The sequence below is a fragment of the Ornithodoros turicata genome, chromosome 3 (genome assembly GCF_037126465.1).
Source record: "Ornithodoros turicata isolate Travis chromosome 3, ASM3712646v1, whole genome shotgun sequence".
Taxonomy (NCBI): domain Eukaryota; kingdom Metazoa; phylum Arthropoda; class Arachnida; order Ixodida; family Argasidae; genus Ornithodoros; species Ornithodoros turicata.
In genome coordinates, this window is record NC_088203.1 from 30,503,515 (window position 1) to 30,516,885 (window position 13,371).

General features: G+C 46.0%; 2 protein-coding genes across 4 annotated transcripts in view; one reads left to right on the forward strand and one right to left on the reverse strand.

The window, feature by feature from the left end:
• The window catches only part of LOC135388372 (uncharacterized), a 123,166-nt gene that overhangs the window by 42,630 nt on the left and 67,165 nt on the right, over positions 1–13,371 (reverse strand). The window lies entirely within an intron of this gene.
• LOC135388370 (protein FAM107B-like) overlaps positions 1–13,371 on the forward strand; it is a 78,717-nt gene that overhangs the window by 26,903 nt on the left and 38,443 nt on the right. Inside the window, exon 1 of one of the 3 annotated variants that reach the window (XM_064617897.1) lies at positions 9,252–9,429. The exons of 1 other annotated variant lie outside the window; for it this stretch is intronic. In XM_064617897.1, the coding sequence (XP_064473967.1) occupies positions 9,330–9,429 (100 nt within the window). In that variant the 5' untranslated portion in view covers positions 9,252–9,329. Of the gene's footprint in view, positions 1–9,251; positions 9,430–13,371 lie in introns of those variants that run through there. One more of the 3 variants, XM_064617894.1, reaches the window with a different exon arrangement.

Sequence of the window (13,371 nt, forward strand, 5' to 3'; positions counted from 1 at the left end):
ATCGGATGCATGCTCTGAAGCTTTATCCCCTCGCCATAGGAAGCGTGCCGCGGAGGAACAAACTGTTGCTTTCCGAGATGAACAGATTAGCAACGTACACGTCCCCACGTTTCCTGATGTTGTGAGCTATACTTGAACTCAATTATTGATATCGGCGTGCTGTCTGCAAGTTAGGGATATTTTGAAATGACTTTTGTGACTGTTGGAATGCATTGACACCTCCCTGCAAATAAAAACGAGAGACTGCTCGATTCTTGTCCGAATAGTGGTGATTCACAATCGGAGCTCTCTTAGGATTAGGACGTTGGGGACTATTGCAAAAATCTTATGTGCGTGGCTCCAATTGCGAATCTGACAGAAGACATATGTGCCATACGGCGTGACATTTTTGGTTATAGTTTTCCGCGGCATCAAGGGGGGTGGGGTGGAATAGAGTCTCATATTGCCTCAATAACTCGGGTGTAATCGGGTTGAGCTCCATCTGATTCAATCCAGTTCTGGTGGAATCTGATTGAATCAGGTGCAATCCCCCGGTTTCCTCTCCATAATACATGTTACACACCAGTTGACACAGACACACACTCTCAGAAAAAAAGGTGGAGCAGTTATGCCTTTTATGAGGTAATGTTTGTCGCGTATACTGTGCCTAAAAGTTTGCAAAGTCCTGCGTGCTACCTCCGTCTTTGCCACGAATGATAGGGCTACCACTTCTGATTCGGTCAGCGAGGAGGGCGTACGCCTTTTTGTAGCAATTTGGATATATGATAATTGCTTTTACCACCATTTTGCACCCTTATCGGACGCTACTATAGAGGTTACCACCTTTCCACAACCTTTTCTTTTCTTAGAGTGCAGAACATTCCGCAGTGTCCTTGTTTGGCGTGGCAGTTTGGTGTGTTGAACAGGTCGCGCACTTCAACCAAGTGGGGTTATACGGGCTGACTCCCACAAGTTCTGCGTTAGTTGTGACTAATTCCAATCGCCCTGGTTCAGCGGTCTTCGTGGAAATATCGGGTTAAACTTCATACAAACTGACAGTATGATACGATGGCCCGCTTATTAAGCATTCTTTTCTATCAGATATACACTCTCACGCGCTTCCTCGTTTGGATTCCCTTTCCCTATTGACCTTTTTGCCGCGTGGATCTTCTTTCCCTATGGTGTTTCTGCCGCATGGACCTTCTTTCACGTTTGGATCTTTTTTTTTTCCTTTTGATCTTTTTTCCACATGGCACGTGACCCCGTTGGATGTTCTTTCCTGATGGATCTTTTTTCCCGTTGGATCTTTCTTCCACAAGCTGCATCAAGCGAGCCTTACTTCGAGATTTTTCCGAGTTTTCTACACGAATACGGTGCTTGTATTTCGTAATTGTTTATTTGTGAAAGATATTTTCGGTGTTATTCTGTGAATGTAGCGACCTCTTATTGCTTCGAAGCAATAAGAGCAATAACAGTTCGGGTATACCCGAACTGTCATTATTCGTCACCATTGGTGGTGGTGGTGGTGGTGATGATGATGATGGAAGAACTGCTTGCCGTAGTCGGCCACACTCATTCGGGCAGCGTCACGACTATTTGGGGGTACCGTGCATCCAGGGCTGACTTCACAGGGAACTGTGCCGAAAAAAGCGCGCGTGAAAATGATTGTTATGGTATCTTCCACAGTATTATAGAGCCTTGACGAACTACCCAGCCTCATTCCATTCCTCCCGTGGCATAGTGGTTGGAGTGGCCGCTTTCCACGCTGAAACTGAGTGGTGACGCTAGTTCGAATCTCAACACCCCATCCTGTCTGGGGTTTTCCGGCAGACCTTCCAGACGAATATCGGCGCAGTTCCCCCGGAGTCTGCTCAGGACGCATACTAACCCTCTTGTCCCCCACTCCTTTCTGTTGTCCTCTCTCCATCTGTCCTTGCCTGTACGCCGCTCATAGCCACAGTTGCTTCGCGACGCTAACGAGGAATTAAAAAAAGCCACCCAAATCGTGAGTAGCGGATCCATTTTCTACGGAGACAGGGTCCAGTGTACCTGAACGAAGCTCGATGACATGCTAGTCAAAATTCTCGTCAGAAAGGGCTGAATGACCCTTTCCGATTTATCACTCGAAGACTGGGAAACGATCTCTTAACACGAGGCTAATATTTGCGACGCCACACATCGCGAGAGAAGAGGAGGGTTGTGGACTCTAGAACGTGTCCTATAAATGGACGGTCGAATCAGTTCCAACCGATTCGGAAACTATCCGTGTATTCACATCGTCATGGAGAATTCTGTAGCGGAAGAAAAAGCAGAAACTGCTCACGGAACCGAAGTTCCGCCCCGTGTTATTCTTGGGCATTCACACGGTGCCGAAATATCGAGAGTGGCGCATTGTGGACTTAGCAGACGACACCGTCAGCGTCTTTTCCTGCCGTCTGCTATGGAATATCTTGTGGCTGAGTCTCAGGATATTCCCCACGATTAGCACTGCGCGTTAAGACACGACGTGACAGAAAACTATGACGCTTTTCGCATCTTCCGCTGGAGTATTCCGGGGAATGTCGCTCGTGTGAATACACGGTAAGGTGTCATTTTATTCCTCGTTGGCCACTCTTCACGGTATCGACGATATAAACCACACGTGAACTCTGACGCTGACTCTGACTACCTCAGGAAGTTGACTACCCACTAAGGAATTATGTACCAAGGAATGGCAAGCCGTCCTTTCTGGCTGATTTTTCCTGCCAAAATGAATAGCTTCCTCCTTCCCCCCCACGCGAAATAGTGGCGTAGTTTGACTGCTATTACCATGGAATATATGTCAACAGCTGACGCCGGATAATGAGAATGCGCCCGAATTCCCTCCTTTGGAAAAAGTCTAAAATGTCATACCCTAAACCACCAAGCAGAGCAGGGACTTAGCCTGGACGGTGCCTTTCTCTTCCCCTTAGCGATGCCCTTTCACTCCTCCCGTAAGGTAGTGACGTCAGCAGATTGTCGGCCGGTGCCAAACATAGTGGTATTCTGTTTCGTAGATGGGATTCTGGATGCGACCTTCCCTGTGAGGAATGGAACCGGTACGAACGAAAGTTTGTAGCAACTTCATCAAGTGTATCGTCCTCCCAGAGCACCAGACGAAAGTAATTTTACTTTCACAGGTGATAACAGCGCAGCATTCGAAACTGCGTTGTACTGCATGAGGCAATGAAACATAGGACAAACGCAACACTACGTTCATTCAGTTGAAGCTACGATACTTCCAATTATAAAATAATTATGATAGTAATTAAATTAGTGACATTTGCTCGGTTTGAAGCGTATATAACCCCAGATTGCATATCACGAAAACCGTGAAAAATAATCATACGCTGTACAAAACGCGAGAAACCGTGTGTTCACACGTGCGACATTCCCCAGAATGCGGCATTCTGCTACCACGTAAGCGCGAGCGCGTAGCAGATGACTGGAAAAGACACGGACGCTGTGTGCCACGTGAGCAGTTTTTGCCTTTTCGTGCAATCGAATGTTTCGCGGGGTTCGTATATACGAATACACGGAAACAGGAAGGTGCGGAACTGATTTAAGTTAAGTGCGTGTCGATATAGATTTCCTCGTCGAAAGTGACGAACATATTGCATGTAGCCCTCACTGGTGGTCTCCCCGTCCTACACAAATTGCGTGCCGCCTTTTTTTGTCGAACCAGGTGAGCGCAACTTCCGTAAGGGACGCGAAAGTTTGCGGTGAGAGTCCACGCAATGATGCTCAGCGATGCTCGCACACGTGCCAGGAAAAAAAAAAATCACTGATGCTCCTTTTTGAAGCGCACCTCAACTGTGAAGAGCTTACTTCTTGACCGGGGAAAGATACGGAAGCGACCACAGCGCTCGGCCGACCAACAATACGGAACACGTCATGGGAGAATAAGTTTCTCTCCGTGTCTATCGCGGGAGTTTCTTTTGGTCGTGGTACACGGGTGATCTACATGAGGGCAGCATTTATGTCCAAACCTTCCAGAGTATACTCTGTGCCTTCTAACATGCACTAGCAAAATATCGTGTATCATTTCGGAACGTTCCCACTTTATCAATGGTGACGCCTTTTTACGTAGGTTTGTATGCAGATATCTTGACGTACGTACCGCACAAGTTGACCCCGGCGAACTATTCCTTTTCTAAAGATTATTGATTCCCTGCAAAATATCGTGGAGAAAAATTGTGAAAAAATAAAGACCTCTATTATTTACGTTGGAGAACGTTAGGCAATACGTATGCAACAAGAGTTCCTCCGAATGGAATGCATTACATCAAATAGGAGGAGTTGCCGTAGAGAGACCTCTCCCTGTTTGTAAACAAATGACGTCATAGTGTTAGACAGTGCCACCACTTTGGTAGAGTTGAACTATACGCTCGAAGCTAGGGGTGAACAAGATCGCGCCCGAAACCACGGTCTTGATGGGATTACGATGGTACCTGAAAGGGACGCCACCTTCGGTCCTACTTTTCTTTCAATGCGAGGCAGCGATCAAGTGCCCATTCGTGGAACCCAGCTCTCGATCCCCTTCCGATTTGTTTCGGTTTCAATCTGTCTACCAACGTCATGATGACGTTTCTCGGGTAGAGGTCTATTATTGCGATCAGTCACTGGAACTTTTGTTCTCTCGCCGTTTCGATGCGTTCAGAGTGCGCTCTGTCCCACAGAAACGGATTGATCTGACCCGTCACAGGCGACATTTAATAGGCAAAAGACACACTATTGTCAACGGCACATCTGTTTCGGGCATACCTGGGTAAAATACTTATAAAATGTAATTTAATTACATTACTCATTACTCCAGTTAGAATTTAATTAAATTACATTACTTATTACTGCAACTGAAATGTAATGAAATTACATTACAATTACTACGAAAAAGTAATGACATTACAAATTCATTACTTTGCCATTACACCCGTGTATACATGTACCCGAGTTTTGTGGGAGACACAAAGGACAAAAACAAAAGTTGACGAAACTTGCCTTCCCCGAAATTCGGGGATTACTCTAGGGCTAGTGTGCCACGTATGACGTACCGTTCCCCAGTGTAGAGAGGAAGGTGACACGAAGAAGTATCACGACAACAGGAAGATTGTCTGGAGGATGGCGCCCCCAGAGAATGACTCTCCAAGGCTACTAACCGTTGACCTGAAGAACGTTTGTTTGTGGGTGCCTTAACTAAGGCAACTGGCTGGTCGAAGGGAACTGACGTCCCCCGTGCCGATTGAGTGCGTCACTGTTCATAGTGGGCGTTGGAATTCTTTTAACTCGCCGGTCCCCAACTCTCTGCCAAGTGCAAACACAGAACACACAGTTCTTTCTTTCTTTTCAGTTTCACAGTTCTTTTGTAAAAAGTAAGAGTAATGTCATTAAAATTACTGTCCAAATGTAATTAAATTTCATTACAAATTACATAATGTAAAAAGTAATGAATGGCATTACAAATTACCAGAAAAAGTAATTCATTACAGCAATTTCATTACAGTAATGACATTACTACCCAGGTATGGTTTCGGGGAGAGATTACTCACAGACACCACGCTGTAGTACGCAGCTTTCGCACGTGTGTGAGAAAATAGACCGAGAACTCATCTACATAGACTTCATTCCTTCATGTATATACGAAGATGGGAAAATTAGTTATTTTCTATCGCGTTACCATTGCTCATTATATTTAGTAATATATTGCTAGTGTCATTATTTTCATGAAGTGATGAATTACTTCGGTACATTTTCCCGTAAGTTTCTAACACAGTCCTATGTGGCGTTTGAAGCACGTACTATAAATAGATGCGATTATACTTTCACTTCGTGAGATATACTTAGTTTCTGCGAAATCACTATGCATGAATGATTTCGTTGAGACATGAGAGTAACATGCAGTGGGAAATCTGGAATAAGATTGTTGCAAGATTTCTTGCAAGGTAGAGGGAGCTGTTCTTCAAAGACTCCCCATGGTCTCTGCTCTCCTCGGTGGTGACCCTTTAGATAATGCATGGACTTTCGACTCAACTGTAATGAGTAATGTCATTACGCATTACTCGGCCAGGCTGTAATGGCATTACATTACTCGTTAAAAAGAATGTATATAGTGCATAACCAGTAATAAATGCGTAAACTTTTACGGCGAGTAACTTTACCCAGGGCAAGGTCATGTGACTTCAGTTTCCCTACCGGCACGATTAGATTAGATTAGATTAGATTATACGGTGCTTCTTGCCCAGTATGACATCTTATTTCTCCCGAGTATGAGTGTATCGCATGGGCTGAGATGTCTTAGCTCCGGTGTTGCTATCGGATCACTTTTGGGAGGAGCCAGCGATACCAGGGCAGCCATTTGCAAACCTACTTTTTTTACTGCAAGCATATGGGATACAACTTATGACACAGGTCTAAAGACGAACAGAAAGAGCAATCTCGTTGTATGTACGAACGGTTTGGCCGCCATATTTACGGTCGCGTGCACGTTATCGTTTGCAGCGAACATGTGGCTTGCCAGAATGCATTTAGTTCATCTGACACGCTATCATATATATGGACGGATGTATTATTATTTTTTCATTCTTTGTCTCCAAGGAAAAACGAGGCACAGAAAAGGCTGCCTAGAGCAGCCTTTGATACACTCCATCCACACATACATTCCCATATTTTTCTTTATCACATCACCATCACACCCGTACCCGTGGTGCAAGGGAAGCAGCAATAAAACGCACGAGCGGCGGAATTGCACAAATGTCAGTTGCAACCATACAAAGCAATCAGTCGCAAATAAAAAAATAATAAAAAATGCTAATGGAAAACAATTGAAAAAAGAATAAAGAAATCAAATATCAACATTTGCGCAAGTAGTTATATCTACAGAGTCAAGGACAACAACTAATTTGACAGTGCTACCGAGTATCTGTTGCGCTTTTCGACACCGTGGGTACCGGTGACATATGAAAAAAGATGAGTGTTTACGACACGGTCCGAGGTTTTCCCTGGCTTTTCCGAAGACTTTTCCAGACGAACGTCTGCACAGTTCCCCCTGAAGTCGGCCCAGGACGCATACTAATCCCCCTGTCCCCCGCTCCTTCCTGTGGTCCTCTCTCCATCTGTCCACATCTGTACGCCGCTCATAGCCACAGTTGCTTCGCGGCGCTAACACGGAATTAAGAAAAAAAATTGAGAAGTGATGACGACATGGGATACTGACATAAGACAACAACAACAGCATAGATGAATGGGTGATGATGATGACATGGGGTACTGACATAAGAGGTGAATAGGAATCATTGCCAAAACGCTCTTTCTTTCCTTTTTTTAACGAGATGAAATTTCCCAAAAGGTCACTGTTCCGGACGCCTATCCTATCCGTTGGAACCACTAGACTCTGTTCAGTCACAAAAAGCTGCACATTCTAGGGCCTCCGAGTATCCTACGCGAAACACGGTGTTTCCCACGCATAATAGGTGATTACTAGCTCTTGGGAAGGCGAGGCGATGCATATCGGCTGGAATAAGTGGCTCATTAAGACCACCGACCATACTGTGTACATAAAACAAGAATCGACCAAATGGCCCACAGTGCGCGCGGAGATAAACAACTCCGTGTGACATTCATATGCAGATCAGGACCTATTGTAAACTACTGCTGTTCCCATGGGAATTTAAGGTGAGCTAGTTTTTTTTAGAGAAAGAATTCCGCCTGCGACACATTTTATGCGGTCTTTAAAAAAGAGGCATTTGTCAATGGAACATATAGGGTGTCAGCTTGAAGAACTCTTGCCACTTTGAATGACATTTAGCTTATTACTAGGTCTTCATAACGTAGATGAGAATCCTTGATTTCGTTTGTTATACTGAGGTTACTGGAATGAAGGGTCAAATGTCGGAAACTGGACGCAGTTGTTTAGAACCATGACTAACGGCTTTCTTTTCTTAAGTTTTCTGTAAACAAAATACAGAAGCCGACACTGAATATTTTTGTTTAAGTTTAATTTGTACAAGCTTTCGCGTGGAGGTCCACGCTTCCTCAGGTACGTGAGGAAGCGTGGACCTCCACGCGAAAGCTTGTACAAATTAAACTTAAACAAAGATCTTCAGTGTCGGCTTCTGTATTTTGTTTATGTGATCTACAGGACTTGACTCCCCTCTTCGTATACGCATAAGTTTCCTGTGCTTAGTTCTGGTGGTGGTGGTGATGATAGAGCTGCCACGCTCAAGCAGGCACCGTTACGACTATCTGAGGGGGCCATCGTGCGTCCTGGGCCGACTTCACAAGGAACTGTGGCGACACTTGTCTTGAAGCGTCTGAGGAAATCCCGGAGAGCACAGACGGTGCCCGGATTCGAACCAGGGTCATCTCCCAGTCTGCGTGGAATGCCATCCTCGGTGGAAGCATGTAGTGTATGTCATGAGAAACAACCCTTCGCATTGCTCGCTTTTCCTTCCGTTTTATATGCAACAGGCATGCGCTGTCAGACATTTATCGGCACAGTTCCCTTAGAAGGCGGCCCAGGACGCACATTCCTCCAGAGCGTTAGTCGTGACGTTGCCCACCTTTGTGAGGCTGACAACGGCGAGCTTTTCAGGAGTACAACTACCGGCCTCGGTGGCTCAGTCGGTAGCGTGTTCGCCTTCTGATCCCGAGATCGCGGGTTCGAACCCGGCCGAGGACGCCAGCAACTTGGTGGCAGGGTACAAGTTGCTTAGTCACGCCGTCTTCCGCGAGGGACGTTAAATACGGGGTGCCGTGTGATGAGCTTTCATCGCACGTTAAAGAACCCTCAGGTGGGCAAAAGCAATCCACAGACCGACCGCTGTGGCGTCGCTCATGATCTCAGTTGTCTCGCGACGTAAACACCCAATTATTGAATTGATTTTCAGGAGTACCACCACCACATGAAGCAAATGTTTCCCGTAATACAGGTAAACAAGTATAACAGCGAAAGCGTGACCGGTAACCCCTTCTCTCGTTTTGCCAAAGAAGGCCTGTCGCAGTTTACGGTCGCTCCACTTTCCAGTGTGCACGATCCCCCATTGATAACGGCGTGCACTTCCAATTCCTCGGATTGCGCCATCAATGCAGAAACCAACATATTTATTCCGGAAGGCGACGACGTCACGAAGACGAGGGCGCCCGGAGGAGGCAACAGACTGTGTCAAGGCTGCAGAGATCGACAGGGTAGCCACATAAGGGATACCTGATCGAGATTAGACGAGTTTTACAGGATCTCGGGGAAAGGTTTTCTGTCACAGTTGCCCGCTGGTAGCGGAAGGATGAGGTGCAGTGCTTGTGGCGTTCGTCTTCTGCGCGCGGCATGAAGTACGGATGGTATGTCAGTGCTGCACTGGAGGATTGCTACGCGGGACTGTTGTCAGCTGTTGGGAGAAGTGAAAATGCCTCGCCGATTGAGCAGAAGGATGAGACACCTCGGTAAGCCGTGCTTGCGTGGCTTTCTTGCACATGTACAGGTGTGGTTACTAATTGGTTTCTGCACAAGATACGAGAGTCGGACGACTAAGAAGGAACGTAGTAGTATATAGACGAGGCAATTAAACATAGATGGACAACACAACACAAGCCTCACAACGCCCAGTTGCAGGCTTCAGTTGAATAATGGCAGTTGATAAGGCACTGGCTGCTGCCGCCTTTTCTTCAGCTGCCATTATTCAACTGACTAAAACGCATTTCCGGATGATGCAAGTTGCTGATTAGGTGGCACCGAGTCGATGTGAGTTCGTAGACGCAGACAGATTTCCTCTATATAATGATCTGTCTTCCTTGAGGTCCCTCTTAGTGGGACATTCATTGCTGCTGTAATTGATTCTTTCTGGTTGTCCTCTTTCTCTCCCTCCTGCCACGTTTACGAGCGTTGTGGAGACTTCTCGATTATCAAGTCGTGCTATGAGAGAGAGTGATTTGCTCTATACGATCCATATGTCGGTTGTGCTGGCCATTAATGGTCTTCTTTAGAGTGACGCCTAGAGATGCCTTGAGGAGAGATACGTGATGCTTCTCACACCTTCCGCCGTGTATATGGTAACGTCTAAAATGCGCCATTTGGTCCCGCTTTGTAAAACCGTACCTTCCTGCATTACATGCGGTGCTGGCTTTCGTCGAGGCAACTCTCCTTTTACAGACCACCTGTCGCTTTCTGCAGGTGACGCCATTTCGGACTACTGTCGATATAGCCAAAACGTGCCAGGTGCACACTTGCGCTTTCTGTCCCTGCTTGCACACGAGACCACTTCCACCGTCTGCGTTTTTTCCCTCTCTCGTCTCGCAGTTACTCTTGAACATATGTTCATTTTTTTCTGTTTTTTTTTCTATTCTTTTTTGTCCCTATTTTTTATTTTCTTCGTACATGCACTGGTCTAGCAAATCGCACTCTCACATTTTTCGTTCTCGCATTCTGTCGTCAAATCCCCCGCATATTCCTTTACATGTATATCGACGATATATAACCATCTCATCATCACTTCATTTATTGTTATGTAACAGCGAGCTAAATGGGGGGGGGGGTGTATTTATTAGACCAAAGGGGGAAAAAACGGGGGAAAGGTCAGCCAAACGGGACGTCGGTTTGCTATTCCGCAAAGGAAAAAAAAGTATAAAGTAAATAATAAGAAAAGAATTCGGAAACAAATGATAAACTAACAAACGGTGAAAGAAGGATGAAGTAGATTAAAGGCAAAGATTAAAAAAAAAAGACTAACAAACGGTGAATGAATGATTAGATGGATTACGGAAGATGACTTCAGAAGAAAACATTATGTTAATGCGTTGAGGGTGAGAGTGGGGCACTGAAGAATGAGATTGCACGACTGGAGTTCACAGGCTGTTCATAAGACCTGAATGAATCGCTCAAGAAAGTCAAAACTGCTTTGGTCACAGACCGCTGTGTGTGATGTCGGACTGGGCCGAGCAGAGTGGCCTGAGAAAAGCTAAATGCTTCCATGTAGAAAGACTGTATTTAGACTACATGTACACTTTTATGAACGGAACCTTTCCATAACTCCAGATGATGGGAGCAAGGTCAGAGGACATTTCTGAAAGAGTGGGGGTTCCGGTCTAGGATATGCAAAATGATGCACTTGCTGACGACAGAAATTGAGGGGGTCAAGACATCCGGACCACCCGAACTCTAGGTCTGCCCCTGGGTGGGAAACGGTTTCAAAACTCGCAAGAAAAAAAAAAAAAAGAATAGCAAAGACGTCTCGCTTCGTTGACGTAATCATATCGTCGTTGTTCAGCCGAGTTCATGACCATAAGCCATTATTACGTAGCAATGAAAGAGAAGCTTCGAACTTACTAAAAAGAAAGCTTGAGCACGGTCGTTGTTGCACGGTCGAGCCCAGATGTACGCTACGCCCAGTGTATGCGTGAAATCAAACGGAGGACGATAATTTCCGAATTATATGCAGCGAAGGGCGAAGGGTCGTCGCGTATGATGGGACGATTAAGAGATTCGGGAGTGGTGGTTAAGGAAGCTTAGTTTGATCGTTTCCGACGTTATATGTGATGATGGTCCCGCTAATAGATGCGCGGCTGTTCCTGATTGGATTAGAACTGCGCGCCGGAAAGCGTAGCGGTATTAATATCTTCCATAATGTGGGGCTTGAGTGTTCGAGGACGCAGTGTCGGGAGGGACGAGCTCATTTTGAGATAAGGTGCGACACGAAATATTGTCAAAGTACTTCCTATATAATATGGCACTTGCGTTAAAGAGCTTCCTCGGAGGACGAACCAAGTGCCGTCAAGTTACGTGTAGCAGCTATAGTCTGCCTTCCTGTAAACAGCCTGCATGCTAGAGGGGGAAGGATAGTGAGCCTCCTGGGCCAGCTTCATAGGCACCGTCTCAAAGCATCTGCGGAAGAGAACCTCAGAAAAACAAGTCCGGACCTCCCTATAGTACGCGCAGTCGGAGACGCGGTTCGAGCTCGAGTCCCCTTCCGATTTCGGTGTAGTACGGGAACTTACCACTCAGCCATGGGATTTCCTTTTTGGGTAACCTTTGTCACACTTGCTTACTCACAGTAAGGGGATACTACTGTACATGACCAAGATATGCGTAGCATCTCGAAAAAGGCTGCAAACCCACGCGAACGTGAGGGATGCGGTAAGTTTTTCCAAGGACCTTACGAGACATGCAGTCGTTCGGCCTTTGGATACGTACGCCTTTCACCGTAGCATTGACGTGTACAATTAGGTAAATATGTGCTTTGTGCGTTGTCTTAGGGTCAAACGCTTCTTTGTGTAACGGGTGCAATCTATCGCTAGCATTATAGTAGCTGTATTCAAAAGCGGAGAGACTCAACAAGGGGATCACAAAAAAAAAAAAAAAAAGAAAGAATACGAGGAAAGCTTCAAATATTCATCCTACTTAAAAACATGGGCAAATTGATCTCCTCTACTTCCTTCACAACCTAGTTTTCTTCATTCAACCCGGTTTTTTCGCAGCAATTTCCCGTTGACGGCCAATAATGCGGGTGTGGCGTCATATTTTCACCGGATACACGAAACGGAACAGGGCCATTCACGCGGGCGTGTATAACAGCGGTCTAACCACGAGGAAGTAAGTAACCTCCCCATCCCTTCACCAGCCACAACACGTATTACCCCAGCAGTGGATGGCACCAGTGGCCCAGTGGAGGGACAACGCTTTTGTCCGTGCCCAATGTGTCGTGTTGCGATGGCCCAGTGGACAGGGGTAACATCCTTTGCGTGACCAATACACGTGCGCTGATGAACTGGAAACGGAACTGTTCAGGGGTGACGGACTCTTCCGTTCGAACGGAAAGCGACGGGGGCACCAGTAACGTGTATTGTGAATGAGCCTGAAACTTGTTTCAACGGAGAATTCATTTTCTGTTTTTATCACTGGGGTAGCGGGTTATTTCGTAGGATTTGTCCCGTTCCGTAACATACTCTTCTCTCTGTACTCCCAAAATAATAAGTTTTCTTTCGTTAGGTTATGTAAGGCGAAATGAGACACGAATTTGCAGTTGAAATCATTTTTTGTTCAAACTTCTATTTAAAAAAAAAAAGATAAATAAAATAAAGAAAGAAAATAAAGTAGTAATAATATTGGGGCGGGGAGCGTTCCGCGGTCTCGAGCTTCCGTCCACTGCCAATCTGTCGTGTCTCTCTGGGTCGAAAGACGGACCTTTCTATGGGAACGTTGAACACTATCATGAACACTTCCAGTTTCGGAAAGCCTGGCCTCATCACCAAAGGAGTCCTCCTCCTACAAGACAATGCACGCCCGCATACCGCGCATCTCACGACACGCACCTTACAGGAACTGGGCTGGGAGTTGCTGCCACATCCCCCTTACAGTCCAGACCTCGGCCCCAACAATTTCCATCTCTTCGG